This window comes from Eulemur rufifrons, chromosome 10, assembly GCF_041146395.1.
Source record: "Eulemur rufifrons isolate Redbay chromosome 10, OSU_ERuf_1, whole genome shotgun sequence".
Classification (NCBI taxonomy): domain Eukaryota; kingdom Metazoa; phylum Chordata; class Mammalia; order Primates; family Lemuridae; genus Eulemur; species Eulemur rufifrons.
This window is the reverse complement of record NC_090992.1, coordinates 24,421,231-24,443,079: the sequence shown is the minus strand read 5'-3', so window position 1 is coordinate 24,443,079 and position 21,849 is coordinate 24,421,231. Positions and strand designations below refer to the sequence as shown.

The 21,849-nt window shown below is 35.2% G+C and overlaps 1 protein-coding gene across 1 annotated transcript; it reads left to right on the top strand.

The window, feature by feature from the left end:
* The first annotated feature begins 1,085 nt into the window (after positions 1-1,085).
* On the top strand, positions 1,086-19,704 carry UBLCP1 (ubiquitin like domain containing CTD phosphatase 1). The gene is made up of 11 exons (XM_069484276.1): positions 1,086-1,141; positions 4,327-4,524; positions 5,328-5,419; positions 5,815-5,900; positions 5,983-6,098; positions 7,115-7,213; positions 9,544-9,581; positions 10,092-10,190; positions 13,094-13,210; positions 17,430-17,557; positions 19,568-19,704. The coding sequence occupies exons 2-11, from the start codon at positions 4,371-4,373 to the stop codon at positions 19,593-19,595; spliced, it is 957 nt and encodes a 318-aa protein (XP_069340377.1). The 5' UTR covers positions 1,086-1,141; positions 4,327-4,370; the 3' UTR covers positions 19,596-19,704.
* The last annotated feature ends 2,145 nt before the right edge of the window (positions 19,705-21,849 follow it).

Sequence of the window (21,849 nt, the reverse complement as noted above, 5' to 3'; positions counted from 1 at the left end):
TTTTTTTTTTTTTTTCTTTGAAGAAAAGGGCATACTTTTCATGAAAAGTTTGAATTTTTAAAATAAACAGATACTCATACATTAATAGTGCAGTAAAAATTATCCAAAAAGGGAGGAACAATGTAAAATTGTGTGTGCTTCTTACAAGAATAATGGTCATATTGGAAATAATAAGAAAAAAGAAAGAAAAAAATAGTGTTTCTAAACTACTGTTAAGACACAAATCTTGTCTCTTTGCTTCCTTTCAGTCACTCCAAGAGGGAAACAGGAATCAGTTACGTCTCTGTCAAATGTGGTTTGGGAGTTCCCTGCATGGACTGCTCTGAATTTCCATTAAAGTCTGAAAATCTTTTGTCAGGGTTTGTAATTGCCTTTCCTTGCATTTAGGGGGAAGATGGTGGGAAGGTGTGGATGTGAGGGTGGAGAGAGGATATGATACAATAATCTCAATCGCAGCTTTCATATTGAGATTTGTTTCCTTGGTTCTGAGTCACTTAGGCTTGCCCCTTCTCTTTCCGGACGCTCCTCAGTTTCCCCGTGGATTGAGTAAAATGGGTAAAATTCTAAGCCCCTGAAATTATTAGTGTTGGTGGCCTCTGAGACCATGGAGACCATGGAGAGGTCTCAAGGCTTCAGTTCTGCAAGATCACCGTTTCGGCCTCATCTAAAACATGATACGGTCACACGAGTCACAATCCTGAAACCCAAGAAAATCTCAGCACACCTAGAGAAGCCAGCGCACCGCCAGCACCCAATTCCGACTTTGGCAAAACAATACAACAGACGTCACCCCACCACAGCGCCCACCCCGCTTAGAGCCCACTAGCGGGAGCATGCGCAGAACCGGCGACGGCCGGCGGCCACCCAGGGATCGTGGGCATCTGCACAGAGGTTACAGTCTCTGAAAGGCCTAGCTTTCTCGTCGCTTTATGGGGATCCCTGGCAGCGGCTATTTTAGGATTACCACCCAAACGGCGACCCAAAGAGGGAAGCAGCCGTTCTGTCCCGTGCACACTTCCGTTTCAAACCACCCACTTCCGGTTCATCAGCCGGTTCCGGTCCCGCCCTTCACTTCCGGCCGCCTTCGGTTCCTCTGCGGCCGGCTTCTACGTCCGCTGCCGCTGGTTACTCAGCGCTCCAGGTGAGGGGACGCGGGGCACCCCGGCGTGCTGCCTGTGGAGACGCCGTTGGGGTTGGGGGACTGCGGCTTTGCTCTCGTGCGGCTTGTCGTGCCCTGTGGCCGGCCGCGGTGTGCTGGGAGCCGCGTCCGTCCTAGTCCGATGCCCAGGGCCCTGGCCCCGGCGCGCTAGTCGCGGGGGCCGCTGCCCTCCCATCCGGCCTTCTAGCCTGCTTCGAGGCCTTCCTGCGCCCCGTTGGGTTTTGCGTCCCCAAAGTTCATTCCTTCCTCTTTTCGGACTTGTCCGTCTTTTTCCCTCTCCCCCTCCCCGTTGAAACCATCTCGGCCCTTTTGGTTCTGTAGTTTTTACCTGCCTTCTGATGCTATCCCATAGCAATCACTTTTCACAGCTCTCGCCTCTGCACCGCCTCGCAGTTGCTGCTGATGTGCTGTCTTGGCCAGGAGTTCTTGGTACTTCCCAGTTACCTTTTGCTAGGATTGTAGAAAAGTTAACCCCCTCCCATCAGTTCCCAAAGTGTTAGTGTTGCTGTTATACTTTCAGATTTCTGCCTTTGCCACTTTTTAGTTGTGTAGACTTGGGCATGCTGTTTAAGTTCTTTTTCAGGTTCCCATCTGTATAATGCCGGCAGTAGTTGTTGGTTCAGGATTGTGAAGATTAAATGAGATAATTAAGTTATTTAACATGTTATTATTCTTTCACCACCACAATTCATATTGCTTTTTACAGTTTATAAAGTGCTTGTCACAGGTGTTATTTCATGCCTTAACACTATTCCTGTTCAGTAAGTATTAATAGCCTTATCTTGTGGTTGAGAAGACTAAGGCCCAGAGGTAGGAATTGACTATAGGCAAAGTCAACACAGTATGTTAGGTAGAAGAACTCCAACCTAAACAGCTATTCTTGACTCTAGGTTTACCATAAAGGCGTGCTGTTTGCTTGCTTGTTTGGATTTGATTGCCAGTTTCCCTCCTCTCCCCGCTGCCCCGTCATTTTTCATTTTATAAAACTTGATGGTCTGAAATGACACAAAATAGTAGAATTGTATGAGAAAGAAGATTAAATGTGAAAACAAAATAGCTCATGCATTTATATTGTGCTGCTCTGTTGGTGTGAATGATCTCAATAGTAATTGATGAAATAAAGTTCACTAACTTTTAAAAGCAGTCTTAAAGACTTAAAATTTTTATGGTGTTTGTTTTGTTATGCTTGTGTCTTCAGGGCATTTGCCAACTTGGAATGCCTACTTGTGGTATAGGTGCTTCATAACGTTTGTATGTTGCTTTATTAAGCAGGTAGAGCCCCATGCCATGAGACACATTTTCTTTTTTAAGGCTGAGCATATTGAAGAGCCTAGAGCTGTAGCCTCAAATTTTAGCATGCATCAGAGATGGGGGTATGGGGTTTCTTAAAACACAAATTGCTAAGTCACTCCTCTCCACCCTGATTCCATTCTAACAAGTTACCAAGTGAGGTCAGTGTTGTTGGTTGGTCTAGGGACTGCACTTCGAGAAGCATTAGTCTAGAGGAGCAATGACTTCTCCAAGGTGATCTCGCTCTAAACTCTGCTCTTCCCATCACAACATGTACTGTGTTAGTGTTGGTTGCCTTCCTAGCTCTTGTAAATAATCGTTTTTATTCCTACATCTTACAGAAAAGTATTTCAGCTGTGTTTCAGTTTGACTCAAAAGATCCATTTGGTTTTTTATTGAAAATCATAACATTTGTTAGAGCAAGTTCTATGTAAAATGGAATACATTTCCCTAAATTTAGCACACTTGCTTTAAATTTTCAATCGAATGGGTTGTAAACATAAGACAGTAAATATAAATATTAGTAATATTAATATGAATTTATGGTCCTCTAGTGAGCATGTTAGAAGACACTTTGTTCCCAAATTATTATTATTTTTAGTGTGAAATGAAATTTATTGAGGAAGCACAAGATAGGTTTACAGAGCAAGAGCAAGATACGTTTGCCACTGAACAGTGAACAGGCCTCTCCTCATAACAGAAAAGCCCCCAGATTACTTTTGCATATTGAGATTCAAAATTTGTCTTCTCTCTTGCAATTGGTCCTAATAGTTGCATGAAGAGTACAATCATATGTTTCATCAGATAAATGAAAGGATTTGGAAATACCAGTACTTTGAGATTAGAAAATCCAGTTCTCTGACCTGTGATGGCAAGAAGTTTATGAAAAGTAGAAAGCATTTTGGGGAAAGAGAACTACATTTGATTATTGATGAGAGTAGCAGCTGCTGTATAATCTTTGTGTGCTTACATCTGTGCCTGTGGCTTTTGTATTTACTGATCTTTGATGCCATAACTTTTGTTGGTCTAAATGAAGAGAGACAGTGGGGAAGAAACATGAGATTGAGTGAAAAGATTTGTTCTGTTACCAGCTTTGTGTCCATGTGCACATTACATCATAGCATCTCAGAACTCCTGTTTCCTTAATTGTAAAAGAGGGAACATTCTTATCAGACACTCTTCTTAAATAAGATTGGGTAAAAACTGTCCAATTCATAAAATAAGAAACAAATAATGGCTGATTATTTAGTACAGTGCCTGGAACATAATAAGCTTTCAGTTTTAAAAAAGATTTATTTAACCAATATGTGACTTATAAATGTTAACTAATTCAATCCTCATAAGAGCCCTAAAAAGTAGGTGATAGTAGTAGTATTCCCATTTTACAGATGAAGAAACCTAGGCACTGAGAGTCAAGTAACGTCTCAAAGTCAAATAGCTAAGTAGAAAGCTGCGATCTGAACCCAGGTAGTCTGGCCCTAGTGTCTGTGCTCTTAACAACTGTACCACGTTACCTCGCAAATGTTAAATGAATGTGGGTGGTCAGTCATGGGGTAACTTGCCTATGGTATAAACCTGACCAAATAGAGTGGGAGGGATAGGGAAGGTCATTAATGCACATTTCCAGTTGAACAGGGAGAATCTGAGAGTATTAGGAAATAGTACCTCTAAGCCAAAAATTAGGAGTATGGGAGAATTTTAACATTGAGTCCTAGTAATTTTTGGTGTTCTGGCAGCAATTCTGTAAGGAGAAAAATCCTGTTTATCATCAGGTTGTGATATAGGGCTCATACTGAAGGCACTTATAAAACTTCAAGTTTGGCTTACATGTACAGTATCTATTTTACCTCGTTCATTTGTATATGTCTTCTTTCTAGGTATTTTTTTCTGAAGTCAAGCTGCTTCCTCTTATGCTTCAAGAATGGCTCTCCCTATCATCGTGAAATGGGGTGGACAGGAATATTCAGTGACCACACTTTCAGAAGATGATACTGTGCTAGATCTCAAACAGTTTCTTAAAACCCTTACGGGAGTGCTGCCGGAACGCCAGAAGTTACTTGGACTCAAAGTTAAAGGTAATTCTCTCCCCACTTCAGACTTTTTGCATTGAATTTTTAATATTGTAAATTTTAATAATTATGGATTTAATAATTTATATTTGCTACTATTTTCTTTAATAAGTCTTTCTCTTTGAGGATTTTTTTGATAGAAATATTCCTAAAATTATTTTAGTGGTAAGAATATTTTTACTTGAAAATACTACCATTATTAAGATCACTTTTGATTCCTTAGACAACTGGTGTTTGCTTGTTAAACCTTTGATACAGAAGTCCCAGGTGAAACTGCCATTATTTTCTGACATCTGTCTTTTAGCACAACGCTTTCATTACAGCTTTGTCCTTGTAGTCTCCCCAAATTATCTTTTCTGTTTCAAAAGTAAAGATGACATTTAAAAATTGTTAGGTTGTGTTCATACTCAGTTTATAAGGGATTTTTATGGTGTTTCTGTTTATCATATCCTTGAAGGGTGAGTTTTGAGTAACAGTAAATCTCTAGTTTTATCTTAGGCACTCAATTTTTAAGGTTTTCTGGAAAAGTTATCTTTATCTTGAACAACAAACATGAATTTAGTTAGTTGAATAAAGATGTTCGACTATAATAGAATTGGGGAAAAAAACGCTTGTATTAGTTTTGACTTCTTAATGTCTTAGATATGACTGATTCAGCAGTAATAATTTGTTCTTGTAAGAAAAACAAAAGCAACGAAAACTGCTGTGGCATTCATACCAAGTCTTTTAATGTTAGGGTTTTGTATAATGGAATAGTGAAACCAGCACCTGAACTTTAGTGAGAAAACAGTCATTTGCTTGTATTGTAGGCAAACCTGCAGAAAATGATGTTAAGCTTGGAGCTCTCAAACTGAAACCAAATACTAAAATCATGATGATGGGAACTCGTGAGGAGAGCTTGGTAAATGTTTACTTTTGTTACCATTTGTCCCTTTGAAGATATTATGATTTATACTCCACTGTTGTATCATAGTTTTAATTGTGGTAAAATTGTCAGTCTAGCAGTCAGTAAAAAAAGCTGCACACTGAATGTGGCATTAACTCAGCAGAAAAATACTCGGGAACGTTTCAGTGTCTAGTTAGCTGTAAGCGTAGTAGTAACCCAGTGGTCAAATTTAACATGGTAAATCTGTCCAGGGGACGTATATGATGAATTATTAATTGTGGAAATTTTCCAGTGTGTGCTCTGAAGGCTCTTGAACTCAAAGTATACCTGTCATTTGATATTTATGCTATGCGTGTATTTGTTATATTAAAGATAATATGGTAAAACAAAACTTTTTTCCCTCTTAATAGGAAGATGTCTTAGGTCCTCCCCCTGACAATGATGATGTTGTCAACGACTTTGATATTGAAGATGAAGTAGTTGAAGTAGAAAATAGGTAAGTGCTTTTCACTTTAGAAGAAATTGGTTGACATGTGGGAAATAGTGAGTGTTTCATCTGATTTTATTTTTTTCATTAGGGAAGAAAACCTACTGAAAATTTCTCGCAGAGTAAAAGAGTACAAAGTGGAAATTTTGAATCCTCCCAGGGAAGGGAAAAAGCTTTTGGTACTAGATGTTGATTATACATTATTTGGTAAGTCAGTTAATAATGCTTTTCATCTTGTGTTACCCACAACAACGTTTTTTTCTGTTTTTTTTTTTTTTCAGCAACTCGTGGTTCACAAGAAATATTTGAAAGTTTTTCTTATTACAAAATAAATTATTCATTTTAGAAAATACAGATAAACAAAAAAAGAAGTCATCTGTACTCGTGAGACCTAAGGATGACCACTCTTAATATTTTCATGTGTATCTTCTAGTGTATGTGTACGTTATCTTTTATCTTGTACTTAGTGATAGACTGAACATATTCTCAGTCATTAAGTATAATTCATTGTAAATTAAACATATAAATATAAGTATATATATTTTTTGGCTACCCAGTATTCTAATTTGTGGATGCATAATAATTTAACCAAGTTATTCCCTATTGATTAACATTTAGATGTTTATGAGGAATATTTAAAAAGTTTCTTATTTTTATTCTTGGTTTCCTGTTTAATTCAAGCAGATTCTTGAATTTAAAATTTTTCATGTCAATCAAAAAAGAAAGATGTTCATCTTATCCTCTAATATTGGCAAGAAATAGTTTACTCATGATATTAGAATTTATTTCTAATCCTAACCTTTAAATCCATATCATAAGTTAATGTACATTTATTTTAAAATTAGACTGTCATTTTGTTGAAATGTGATTATATCTGCAAAGTAGATGACTAAATGTGAGTATAAGTGGACCTACTTTGTTTTCATTATCATAAAATGACATCTAAATTTTAGAACTAGATGAGATAACAGTTTACAGTTTGCTGCTTTCAGCCTAAATTCTCAGTATTGCTCTTCACACATTGAGCATAATTAATTAACTAAAATTGAATCTCAGGGATTTCAAATTGTGTGCTTTGAAAGACATTTCTTTGTCAGCCAAGGTAGTCCAGTCTGAAACAATTTGCAATTGAATGTTTGTATTACATTTCATAATAATTTCATTGATATTAGGTATACTTTTCCTTGATAACTAATAATCATTTATGACTAATTTTCTTTTAGACCACAGGTCTTGTGCAGAGACTGGGGTAGAATTAATGCGGCCATATCTTCATGAATTCCTAACATCTGCATATGAAGATTATGACATTGTTATTTGGTGTAAGCTATATATTTATTTAGATTTATGTGGAAATAGCATTGTTCCTTATATTATTTTGCTCTATAAAACGTGATTTAAAATGACCTGTGTTTAAATATGAAACAGTTTTCATTTTGAGCAGATTTCTAAAATGAAAGCATACATCACAGTATAAACTGACACATATGGCTGGGTGTGGTGTCTCATGCCTGTAATCCTAGCACTTTGGGAGGCTGAGGTGGGAGGAATGCTTGAGGTTAGGATTTCAAGACCAGCCTGAGCTCCGTCTCTACAAAAAATAGAAAAATTAGTCGGGCATGATGGCATGTGCCTGTAGTCCCAGCTACTCAGGAGGCTGAGGCAGGAAAATTGCTTGAGTCAGGAGTTTGAAGTTGTGGTGAGCTATGATGACACCACTGTACTATAACCAGGGCGATAAAACAAGACCCTGTCTCAAAAAAAAAAAACAAAACCAAAAAACTGACACATATATTTGCCAAATACCACTGATATAGGTAAGTATAGGACAAGAGTATATTATAGTATCAGAATAAAAATGGCCTCATTTTCACAATGACCCCACCTCGATTAGAAGTTTTTCTTTCTAGTCTTTGTTGTGGAATTCTTGATGCTTCAGAATATTGTTGCTTTCTCCTCTCTTCCTTACTACAGTTTCAAATCACTTGGAGAAAGATAAATCACAGTGATGTGTAGTTCTCCAGAAATAAAGAAAGGCAACATGAACTTTTTAAGGAAAACTTAATATATAGACTGAAGTAATGTTCCTCAAATTGTGGTCTGTAGACCATTGCAAGAACATACAGGTCTGTGATAAGATAATGAGTTTGATCCAGGGAGAAAATCTGTATTACTAAGTGTGCTATTTAGTTCAATTGACTTTTTTTTGTAGCAGAACTTTCTTGAAAAATAAAGCAATACATTGACTTACATCCCACCTCCCCACAAATATTAAAGGTTGCCTCTTGGCAGTGTTATAAACAGAGAAGAGTTATCCTCATTGTGAATTAAATAAAATATCATCTATTACAGGTGCTACATTTAATTGTACTGGGTCTTCGATGAGAAGACACATAGTTGTTGGAGTCTATAAATTTGCTTTGTATTTTTCCTTATAATCAGAATATAATTACTTTCAGTGATAATGTGAGTTCACAGGTATTCAGTTTAAAAACGTGGTTAAAATATGATAATTTTCTGGTTTAATAAAATAAGATGTAGAAAGTTTTCTAGTAAGCAAATTTTTGTTGAACAACTCTGATATCTAAAATGACGCTTGAGAAAAAAGTGTATCCTCTAATTGTTATTAAACTACACTTATAAATCTAGAGAATCTTTTGTAATCATGTATTTAGAATAAGTTATTTTTGTAAACTATAATAATTTTGGGCCGGGCGCTGTGGCTCACGCCTGTAATCCTAGCACTCTGGGAGGCCGAGGCGGGTGGATCGCTCGAGGTCAGGAGTTCGAGACCAGCCTGAGCAAGAGCGAGACCCCGTCTCCACTAAAAATAGAAAGAAATTATCTGGCCAACTAAAATATATATAGAAAAAAATTAGCCGGGCATGGTGGCGCATGCCTGTAGTCCCAGCTACTAGGGAGGCTGAGGCAGTAGGATCGCTTAAGCCCAGGAGTTTGAGGTTGCTGTGAGCTAGGCTGATGCCACGGCACTCACTCTAGCCTGGGCAACAAAGCAAGACTCTGTCTCAAAAAAAAAATAATAATAATTTTGTGGTAGTATATTAAAAAGGGCACTTCACTTTGGAACTATTAATAGACTAAGGTTTTAATTCTGGCTCTTTGCTTACTGTGTGACACTGGGCAGGTCATTTCATCTCTCTGGGCTTTAGTTTCCTCATCTGAGAAATGACAGTAACTAAACTTGTATTACAGGTTAGTTGTAGGAATAGAAGTATCAATACAGCAATTAGCACCATGCCTGACATACTGTATATACCTGTGCATTGCCTGGAAGTAGGAACATGGAAAAAAGTTGTTATCCAGGCACTCAATTTAAGTTTGGAATTGATAGAGAATAGTGGCAGGGCTGTTTTTGAAAAGGAATTTGGATCTTTGTTTATAAATTTCTTAGGTTCAAAATTCTTTTGAGCATTGGTTACTTGTATCTTATAGACAAAAGTTTTAAAATTTTATTCTGTCTTAAAGATACACTAAGTTTGTTTTTATAAATACTAAAAAGAAAATAATCATAAATATGCTAGGCACTGTTATTTGATGCATTTAAACTTTTAGTCTTGCTTAGGAAAATTATACATATTTTTAAAAATGAAATTCAAACTTTTCATATGTATTATCATTCCTCATGTTTTAGCTGCAACAAATATGAAGTGGATTGAAGCTAAAATGAAAGTAAGTATTAGAAAACAATCCATTTAAAATTGTTTTGAAACTGCATTTGTTTTGTTAAAAATTCTGGGACTGAATTAATTTTATTCTTATAGGAGGGTGTTTAGTAGATAAATAACTGCCAATATCAGTAGTGTTTAGAGGCTGTTTAATGGTGGATTGTACTGAATGTCTAAGTGTTTTTTAAGAACACAGCTAAGCTTCCCTGCTTTTCGTCCCTATTTTACAATAATACTTTATTTTCCTTCTTTTGCTTTGGTGTGTAATACTTAAAGAGGTGATGCTTTTCTAAATTAGTAAATTAGGAAGTAATCTGTTCTAGTTTATTTTCCTTGGACTGCCATTTTATTGACTTAGCTAAGTGAAACTAAAATACTTCAGAGTTGTTTAGCAAGATGTAGCAGCCAGGGGGGTAGAAAGTTGGCATTATGGGAAATTGCAGCTAGAATATTCAGAAAGCCTGGAATTTTCCACATTATTATATTTTAACCTTATGAATATTTGTGTTTATAGGAACTGGGAGTGAGCACAAATGCAAATTATAAGATTACCTTCATGTTGGACAGTGCTGCTATGATAACAGTGCATACTCCAAGAAGAGGATTAATAGATGTAAGAAGTCATTTTATTTATATTTAAAGATGTAGTTATTTTCTAGCGTACTTTTTGTCTTTATACTGATGAAATAAATTACAAAAAAGGTTCAGAAATTCATCTGAGTGGATAGTAAAGTGGCAGTTGAGTTTTGACATAGGAAAATGTATTAAAGGTTAAAAGATTTGAATTTTAATGATAAAATTAAGGATCTTGAAGCAGGGATGTCAAGAAAGGAGCTTGTGGTCATGGATAATTGTCCTGTGATGATGACAGCATAGTGTCAGCATAGTGACAGCATAGTGTTGCTGGATAGAGTAGATGAGAAAAATACTGAATATCAAGGAATGTACTAGAAACAAACCAAAGCATACTCACCCTGCCCTACTTGAAACTGGTAACAGGAAGCAAAGGCATCATGATGCATATACTTTGGGATGATACATGTGTAGCACTAGAGAATAGCAGCAAGAACCATCAGAGAAAAAGATTGGGCTGAAAAGATTAGAGTTGTTCAGTGTGTTTACTCAAGTAACTACTCATCATTGAGCACTTACTACTGCAAGGCCGTGTGGTAGGCGCTGTGGGAATAAAGAGATGACTGAGACGTGGTCCCTGCCTTTTGAAAGCACACAAACTCAGGAATCAGGGAGAGCTTAGGATGGTAGGAAAGCTTAGGGAGATAGTATTAAAATTATCAAAAATCATAAATAGAGTGGTTTAAGAGCATGGGGACTTGCTCAATAAAGGAAGTACTGCATACGTTAAGGGGAAAATATAATTAACTGCCTACTAAAGTAAAATAATACGTTTATAAAAACGTTAAGAATTTTGGCCAATGTTAAATGTAGTCTTTGTGAAAAATTAAAGGAATAAAAATAATTCTCAATATCCAGCAATAGGGAATTAGATATATAAATTGTTATTATCCATACAATGGAAGGCAGCTAGTCATTTGATGTAGTAGAATATTTAATGATTTAAAAAGTTTCATGATACTTAAAGTGAAAGAAGTATTTTCGAGAGCAGTGTTTGCAAGCCATTAGAAAACAGTTCTTAATCTTTGTTTGGATCAGGATTCCCGTTAGCTAAACAAAGAATCTGTGAACTCTCTGGGGCTGCCGCTGTATATAAAAAAGCCTGGAGGTAAATACATCAGAATATCTAGTTGTTATCCTTAGTACTGACTGTATTATAGATGATTTAAAAATTTCCTTTATGTTTCTCTGTATTTTCAAATTTTTCTGTGGTCAGCAGTAATACTTTTCTAGTTGAGAACAAAGTAGCCCATGTTTTGGGGAACAGACGTTACTTGACCTAATTACCAAATGACGGCACTTTTTAAAAGGCTGTGGGGTTTCCAGTTCTGGGTGTCATAAAGAGTGACCTCTGTTGTCATATTTCTTGAGGCTTTTCTTAGCTAAAAAAAAACCAAGAATGGGGCTTATTGTATCAATTCCTATATTTTTGTCATCAAGTATTTGGAGAGTTTTGTTTCAGTAGTAAACAAATCGTGAAAAAAATCAGGAAAACAAAATTTTAGTAAAATTAGAATATTTCAATAACATTCTTTGCAGTAGACAGGACACTAGGAAGGAAAAAGCTTTTTTCATGTTAAAATAAATAATAGAAGGAGAAAAATAAAACATTTTAAAGTGACAACCTTTTCCACCATTTAAACCACTTAATCTCATATAAGTATTATTACCATGTAATCTTATATTATCATAAATGATATTCCAACCTTCAGCAAAGGTAATTTTTTTCTAAAAATGAATTTATTTAAAAAATTTTTTGAGGCCGGGCGCGGTGGCTCACGCCTGTAATCCTAGCACTCTGGGAGGCCGAGGCGGGTGGATTGCTCAAGGTCAGGAGTTCGAGACCAGCCTGAGCGAGACCCCGTCTCTACTAAAAATAGAAAAGACATTATATGGACAACTAAAAATCTATATAGAAAAAATTAGCCGGGCATAGTGGCGCATGCCTGTAGTCCCAGCTACTCGGGAGGCTGAGGCAGTAGGATCGCTTAAGCCGAGGAGTCTGAGGTTGCTGTGAGCTAAGCTGACGCCACGGCACTCACTCTAGCCTGGGCAACAAAGTGAGACTCTGTCTCAACAAAAAAAAAAAAAAAAAAAAAAAAAAAAATTTTTTGAATGTGTAATACATTCACATGACTCAAAAAAAATGTAAAGTATATGAGGAAAAGTCTTCCTTCCACCTGGCCCCCAAGCCACTTATTCGCCGTAGAGGCAATCACTTATTTCTTGTGTACTCTTAACAGAGACTTTATGCAAGTACCAACAGTTATGACTATATAAGAAATTATCTCTTTGAAGCTTCAGTTTAAGAATTCACAAATAAGAGCAAGAATTTACAAATTAGGATGCTCTTGAAGTTAAGCAATCAAATGCCCTAGAAATTATGCGTCTATGCCACTGAGTTAAAGAAAAAAATCAGTTTTTCTTCTATAAAATATTTAAATTATCAATTAAAAGAACCAGATACATTTTCTCTCACTGAAGTGTTCTAGTTTTGAAAAGAGGCCCCATGTTACTTCAGAGCTCTGAGAAGGCTCCCATTAGCCCAGGGAGTCATGCGTTTAGCAGACATCTAAACAATTTAGATCCTTAGTTTTTAAATTAAATAATTATGCTTTCTTTGACCCAAAATCTTCATGTTAAAATTATGGAAAGTTTTATAATGGGCGCTCAGTTGGACATGGATAAACCTTTCAGGAGTTTGAACATTGCAAGAGATACATTGTGCTTTACAGTGGATTGCACCTGTGATCAGCTCACAGCCATCTTATAGAAAGAAAGAACACTCTGGCATTGTTCTTCAGTCAGTTTGCAGTATCTTTGCTTTTAAGATAGGATGAACTATTGATAAAATTTGAGTTAAGTCTAAACTTTTATTCTAAGGTAAAGCCTCTTGGTGTCATATGGGGAAAGTTTTCGGAGTTTTACAGCAAAAAAAACACCATTATGTTTGATGATATAGGAAGAAATTTTCTAATGAACCCACAGAATGGACTAAAGGTAAGACTTTTACTTGTTATGTGCTCACATAATTTGGACCATGTGGTAGAACTTCTATGGTATAGAACTTTTGTGGTAAGCAGTGTTGAATTTCATAAATTTTTGGAAGTACTGTATTCTTATGCTCACAGGCAAGAAAAGTTTATGTATTTAGAAAAATTCATATAAAATTGAACATCCTGTCTTTTGCATTGATACCTCCTTAGGAGTATTTTATTTTTAATTAACTCTGTGGGAGCAACATGGGATTGTTGACTTTTAGTAACAAAAGTGAAATCATCAGTCACTTTATTAAGGATACAAATCTTGGAATTTCTGATGTTCTGATTAGCTGGAGAGCTGGCAGTCAGGGTTACTTTGTTTTTTCCTTTTTAAACTGAGACTAAAGAGGTTTTATGAAAATTCACGCAGGGCAAGTGCAGGTATTAGAATTATAAAATGCCAGCACTAGAAGGAACCACAGCCATCTTGCCTGCCTTCTTTAGAAATAATCTGAGGATGAAGAAGTTCATGACCTCCCCAAGATCATGTATGTAATTGGTTAATGACAATTTGGGTTAGAGTCTAGTGACTTGGTTCATAGGTCAGTAATGATCTTAGCATGCAGTTGCACGCAATCTTGTATACACATGATAGTGAGATTTAATCCTGGTAGCAGCGTACCAGGTAAGAGAGAAATTTGAAACTTAAATATTTCTGGTACCCATAGTTACGTGTTTGTACAATATGAAAATGGAAAAAAATACCTCTCTATTATGGTACTCATGTGAATGGAGTTTCCATTTGACGTGGAAATCCCGACTCTAAGATATTTTTGTTCTTGGTCCTGAAGTTTTCTGCCAGCTGGGTAGTTTTAAAGACAAGAGAGGAAAACTTAAAGTATATTTTTGAAGCCTTCGTTATAGACTGTTGATTTGGTCTTTAGTGTACAATAAGGATAGTCTAGGTATAGAATGTTCATCTAGGTGGTGAATTGCCCACAAATATAAAAGCTGTTGACTTGGAAGAAAAGTGGTTATGTAATCCTTAAGAAAATGGTTTCTGCTTAAGGTTTTGGGAGAAATACTTTTCCTGTATGTAGTTCACCAGGTATAATGTAGAAAAATGTCTTCTTGAGTCTTGAGAAAAGATTTGATTGACATAAACCTAATTTTCTGTGAAACTAATTTTGCAAGGGGTGAGTTCATGATGTTTAAGGAATGATTTTTGAGGAGACCTTTAGCTTTTTTAAAAAATAAAATCATTAGTTTCATGTGTGTTTATAAGAAACTTTGTTTTCCTAACCAGTATTTGGGCCCTACTTATCTCTTGATAGAGAGAGAGATATGATATTATAAACTTCTAGTTTACAGAAGGGTTTTTTAAAAACTGGGGTACTCACTGGACTCACTGAAGGAATTCTTAAAAATACATACGTCCCTATCCCCCAAAATTCTAAGTGAAGAGGTATTTTAAGGCATTCCAGAGGTGATCTCTTTTATGTCTCCTTTTGAAAACCTCTTTTAAGGTAATTATTAATGATCTGTCCACTTGACATATAAACAGTTTTGAAATTGAGAAATATTCTTAAATATTTGAGAAATATTCTTAAATACTGTGCTTCATTATCATGGTTTCATAACATACTTGGTAGAAATCAAAAAAGATTTCATACAGATCTTAAAAATATGACTGCTTATTTTTTAAATAGTTAAGCTGTAATAACACAAGCTTGCCAGTCTTAAGGTTTGAAATACATGAAAGGTATTATAAATACCTTTCATAAGTGTGAATATTGAACTAAAAGATTATGAATGTTGGTCATGGGTAAAACAGCTGATATTCTGAAAACTCCATTTTTATTGTCTATGTAAGGAAATGATGATATAAGAGAATTCAGCTAATCTAGACCATCTTAAATTTCTAAAAATAATTCTTTGATACAAGGCAATAAAATGTTGGGCATATGTTGCCTGTCCTAGTGATCACTTAGATCAATTTTGAAAAAATGGTGCAGTAAACAATGATTATAGTGGAATAAGTGAAGTCAATTAGGTATTAAATAAGAGATTTTTCACCCTTAATTAGTTTATTTTAAATTTTAGGGCCAGTATCATTGGAGTATTTTAGTTTTGTTGTTTAGTAGTGCTTAAGAACAAATGTTTAGAAAGTAAGAATACTCGAAGCAGGGCCCTGAGTTGAAAATCTTACTTACCAGCCACTGACCCTGTATTTTCTCTTTCAGTTCTAAATCCTTTCCTATTGTTTAAAGGTGGAACCACTTTGGCATATTGTATATTTATAATTTAAAAGTTACTATGTTGCCTTTATAGTCTTTAGGAGTTGAATGAAGGAAGACTTTAAAACATTACTATTAATATATTGCCCAGGACTATGCAGAAACTTTTCACTACATCATCATATCATGCTTCGGTTTATTCCCAGCCCCAGGGCCTAAGCAAAGCCCTGTAGAGCATCTTCTTGCTCCCCCACCTTCACTGCTGCTGCTGTGAAACAGCACTGCCAAACGACCTGTTAGGAAGTGAGATGTCCCACTAGTGCTAGCATCTGGGCAGACTCACTCTGATAGCTCTTATGGTTCTCTTAAAGCATGTTGGGAGCCCAGCTGACAGCTGTTGGGTGTCTTTGGCACCAGGCTGCTGCTGATGAGAGCAGAACATCTGGGAAAATGTTCTTCTTTCCATTTCAGACTGGTGATGTGTTTTTCTAGTGACAGAAGAAAAATATATAAAAGATATTTAAAATCTTCCCTATTCTCGATAGCTATTGTAGTAAGCTTCCTTTGGGCTCATTGTTTTTGCTTCTCAGTAAGTGACAATGATTAAATGTGAATCATTTTTCAGTGTACTATGTAAAGGTAATAACTAATGACCAATTTGAATTTTCTACAAATCAGAATAAGGATATTTTAATACTTCGCTAAATATGATTTATTCAGTCCTTACATGTATGCTTTAGGAATATGTTTAATTTTTTTCTAAAAAATATATTAACAGAAAAATTCAAACATGAACAAAACTGCGCAGAACTGCATACTCCCATGTATCTGTCATCCAGTTTAAGTAGCTTATTAATTCATGGATGATTATGTTTGTTCTATACCCTACCTACTTCCTTTGTAATATTTTGAAGCAAATCCCAGACATATCATTTTATCTAAAATGAATGAAAAGTTTTTGAGAGGCTATCTTGAGTTGTATAAAGATATTTCAGCTGATGTCTTAAAAAACGCAAAACTCTTTATTGGAGCTATAACATAAAAGTGCATAAAATGTGTAGTTTAACAAATTGTTGTAAAGATAATTGTTCTAAAGAGAACTTTATTCCACTGAAAAAATAATTACTCATGATTTTCCTTTCCAAAGATAACCACTGTTACCATTTTAGTATATAGTCCTCTAGTCTTTTTTTCTAAGCGCAGATGTGTGCACAAATCTAGATATAGATTGCACATAAACATATGTATTAATATAACTACCACCCAAGTCAGGATATAATATCCCTTACTATTTTCAATCTCCCACCCCCGTCTACTATTCTGACTTTTATAATTTGAAGTAATGCTTTTTAAATGAATCCTTTTCATCTTAAAATAGATCAACCTTAAAAATTTGGAAACTATGACTATTTTTATGGAAAACTTGCATAATTATGAAATGGTTTTTATGGAGAATTTAATGATGAAGAAAAATGCGTATTATAAAATGTGGGAGAAGACAGGTTATAGAAAGCATCATGATATCTCAGCCATATAAAAATTTCATAGAAAAATAAATGAAAATTATTAATGTTAAAATTTGTCTTACTTCCCTGCCAGATCAAGCTTGTATTTGGGGTAACTTTTTATGAATGAAGTAATGTAAATGAAATTAATTAGTAAGAAGCAACTAAAATGATAGAAGGGAAAAGTGTAAACAGTTTTGCAAAGTAGGGTAGCCATATGGGGGGTTCAAGTGCTGTAAGAAAGCTGGTATTATCAGGCTCAGACTGCACAGGTAATGTTAGATAAAATAGGTGGAAGAGCTTTTAATTTGTATTGTAAATATTATACATGACTTTCTATTTATTAAGCTTAGGCTAACAGAAAAGTACATTTTAGTACTGATATCCTTGGTGATATTTTGGCCTCAGTAACTCTAATTTAAATGATAGAATTGTGTAGATTTATTGTTTTCCTTATTGCAATGTGATGTATTGAGTAATGTTTGTTTCCTAATAGATAAGACCTTTTATGAAAGCACACTTAAATCGAGATAAAGACAAAGAACTTTTAAAATTAACTCAGTACCTCAAGGAAATAGCAAAATTAGATGACTTTTTGGAGCTAAATCACAAATATTGGGAAAGGTAAGTGCTAATTGCTTATTCATTTCCTCTTTAATGAATGAAAAAAATTATCTATTGACCCTGGTATATACATAACTCATAATTTTTATTTAAGTTGTGTGAATTCTAAAAATTTTTCTCTTTCTTCTTTTGTTTTTTTTTAAGAGACAGGGTCCCAGCATGTCACCCAAGCTGGAATGCAGTGGCATGATCATAGCTCACTGCAGCCTCAAACTCCTGGGCTCAAGCAATATTTCTGCCTCCCCAAGGTGCTGAAATTACGGGCATGAACCACCATGTCCATCCCAAAATATTTTCTAATCCAGTGACATCCCTCAGACAGTATTTTGTCTTAACCTCTAACTTATTTATAAATGCACATTTCATAAACTCTTTAATACTTCTAGTAGAGAGGACTTGAGCAGCTAGTACCTCCACGATGCTACCTGTAAGTTATTTATGACATTAGATAGGCCGCTCCTTTATGAATCACATGGGAATGTAATCCCTGTTCTCATACTGTAACGTAATGTCAAGATAAAATAAAATACATTTAAAAATTTCCTGAATAGTGTTAAAAATTACAAGTAGCTTCTGTGTGTAGCAGAAAAAGTAGAAAACTTTATTCCACTGAAAAAAATAATTACTCTTGATTCTCCTTTCAGAAGATAACCACTATTACCATCTTGGTATATAGTCTTCCAGTCTTTTTTTCTAAGCATAAATGTATGTACAAATCTAGATACAGATTGCATATAAGCATCAAGATTTTGAAGCAGGGAACCTTTGGAGAAGTGGAAGGGATTACTATGCACTACAAGTAATTTAAAGATCTGGTTGCAGTAATACAGCAACAAAAGAAACTATTTGTGTAATAACACTCTGACTTTTCAAATTCCACTTTTTGGCTTTTCAGATCACTTTGTCACATAGCTTCTTATTAGAGTCTCATAATCCTAATAGAAAGATAAGGCAGGCATTTTTATCCCCATCTGCAAATTACAGATACTATAACTTAGTCATAGAGATAGTAGATGCTTAGTGCAGTGCCACAAAGCGAGCAGTGGCACCATAAAAATGTGTCCAAGAGCCGGGTGCCGTGACTCATGCCTATAATCCTAGCACTTTGGGAGGCTGAGGTGGGAGGATTGCTTGAGGCTTGGAGTTGGAGACCACACTGGACAACATATCGAGACCCCATCTTTACAAAAATAGGAAAATTAGCCGGACATGGTGGCATGTGCCTGTAGTCCCAGCTACCTGGGAGGCTGAGGCTGGAGGATCGCTTGAGCCCAGGAGTTTATGGTTGTAGAGAGCTTTGATAACACCACTGCACTCTAGCCTGGGCAACAGAACAAAACCCTGTCTCCATTAAAAAAAAAAGTGTCCAAGTTTGCTGATTTTAAGAACTCTTTCCCCACCCCCACATCACCAGTTATAGTTGTTGATAAATGTGAGAAATGGAGATAGAATTTTTAATTTAGTGGTAGATTCCTATTAAATAATGTGAAGAAAAATTTACTTAGTAAATTAACATCTTCCATCCTTTATATTCTTGATCAGAGTCCTTTAGCATCTTTGGCCCACTATCTTTATGTAAGAAAAATAAGATCTTTAAATGGAGTTTGAGTTACATTTAGAAATTACAATGCAATGAAGATAGTGACTTTTATATTTGTAAGTAAGGCAGTGTGGAATGATAGTTAAGGAATGTAAGCTCTGGAGCTTTGTTTTGAATCTGAGCTCTGTCACTTTCTAGCTGTGTGAATTTGGGCAAATTGCTTAAGTAGTTTGTGACTATAAAATAGGAATAATTTCTAATAGAAACTCGTCATAGAGCTGTTATGAGGACTAAAAGAGTTAGTAAATATCCTCAGAACAATGCTTGGCACATAATCAACAGATGTTAGCGATTATTAACCATACTCATCTTGAAGAGTTTTATCATTAAAATAAACTCCTTTGGGAGGAGCGTTAGGGTGTCTTCATGAATTCAGCATGGTACACTTTTGACATCTTTATTTCTTGCAGGTATCTCTCAAAGAAGCAAGGACAGTAGTTACAGGTTATACTGGCAGTTATTGAAGATACTTGAGATCCATGAACTTCTTGCTTTTATGCTCGAGATCATTATTATAGTGCTGGACACTGAAGCAAAAACCAGACTGCTTATACTTGGTCTTCCAGTTTTTTGTAAATTTAATTTTATATTTTCTGAAGATCATAGCAATATGCTAAAAATTTTTTTCCCCTATATGAATATTCTGTTACTCTTGCAAAATATTCTCTCCAGCATTGATTACTGAGGTGTTTTTTTTTCCCACAAAAAAAAAAGTGGGAAAAAATATATACTCAACAATGCCATTTTGTGACTTTGGAAACAAGTTATGTCTTATGTTTTTGTCTCGTGTTATTGTCCGACTAAATCTGAGACCAAACCCATCTTGAAACTAATGCTTTTCCCTTTAAGAGCAAAAAAAAAAAAAAAAAAAATTTTTTTTTTTTTTAATAAAGAACCTAGTTTGTTACACTTAAAATTACCAAGAATTTTTTTATTCATTTGTCATAGACACAATTTCTCTTCTGTACTGTACTAGTTACATTTCTGAATTCTGAGCTGTCTCAATTTGGTCTGTATGTGTGTAAGTGTTCTTTAATTAAAACTGGAAAACATCAGTCATGATACATCTATGTCCTAGTATGAGAAATAAAAAACATGAGACTGAAGAATAAAACTAAGGAACAAGAGCGTGTCTCTTTTCAGTGGCTAAGTAGAAGCTATTCTGCCTAAAACCATCGTCATAAAAACAATTAAAGGCAATACGTTTTTAAATGGGTCATGTTACTGATTCATCCCTAAAAAGCATGAGCAAAAAGTTTTTGTTCTGTTCAAGATATATCTTGTCTAAGTGCTAACACTGTGTTTCAGTGAAAATATCTAGCCATAAGATTAAAAAAATATATTATTTGCAATGCTCACGCCTGCAGATATATAATGTGACCACTGTTTTGTGTTGACATTGTTGCTTTATACAGTTCTTGTATTTGAAAGGAATTGATCCTTTTAAAGAAACATGGTGTATATTGTTCTTACAGGACTAATTTCAGTGGTGTAAATAATAAATATCTTTTCTTAAAACACTGGTTATCTGTTCCATATTGCCCCAAAGATTTTACCTCGCTGAATCACAAAACGAACATTAGGTTCAGGCAAGGACTTCTTGAAAAAAATTCAGCGTGTATAGTGTCAAAGATGTGTATATTACTATTCATTCAGAATTGGTCTTAACAGCTAATTAGATATGCTAAATTACTGAATTTTAATAAGTACTGTGTTTTCAGAAACATACACTATTTTCTTTGTGACAAGTTATTATAAGAATATACAGTGCAGAAGAGTGAGGACTCTTAAATAATTAAAATGATTCAATTAAAATGTTTCTTAATTATGAAGCAAAATTTAAATATTTAAAGATAGAATAGAATTTTTTAGAATATTCATTTCATTGGTACATTTTCCCACTGTGAAAGATAGCTTATTCCAAAGCAGGCACAGAAGGAGCTTAATCTTTTTAAGAAAATTGAATATTTAAAAGTAAACTATTTAATGGCAATGCCAGTGGGAGGAAAGAAAAGATCAGCTGAAAAAAAAGTAAACTATTAACATAGGTCAAGAAAGAGCAGACATTTTCTAAGTCAGTATAAGCTAAAAATTAGCCAGAGGAAGCAAAGTAGGGTTTTTTCTTTCAGAGCTAAGATCTCACTCTGTTACCTAGTCTGGAGTGCAGTGGTATTATACAATCAGCTTACTGCGGCCTCAAACGGACCCTCCTGCCACAACTTCCCAAAGCACTGGGAATACAGGCATGAGCCACTGCTCCTGGCCAGGATCCTTAAAAAACATTTTCTGCCATTAGGTGGTGCCCAAGCCAAAGTTTATTAGCTGTTATGCTTAATTAAGCCACTTAGGGAGAACGTTGTCACTGGGCTTATTGAGATAATCTATTATGTGTGATCAATACCTTCATAGAGTATGGGAGTTTTAGTTTGCTGCATCTCGTGGCTTATTGAACAGATTCTTCCTATATGTGTGTCACACACACAACTGAGCCAGTAGATGACTTAATTCAGATATATATGTTGGTGAAGCAGCAAGTTATTTTTATCAGACATATGTTTCAAACTTTAAAACAATTAGTATCTTACAAAGTATATTTATCCTAAAATCTGTGGAACATCATTAAATCTTTGATTCAGAGGGAAATTTTGAGATCTAATAGCCCCTCAGGTCTTTATTATGAAAATTGGTTATT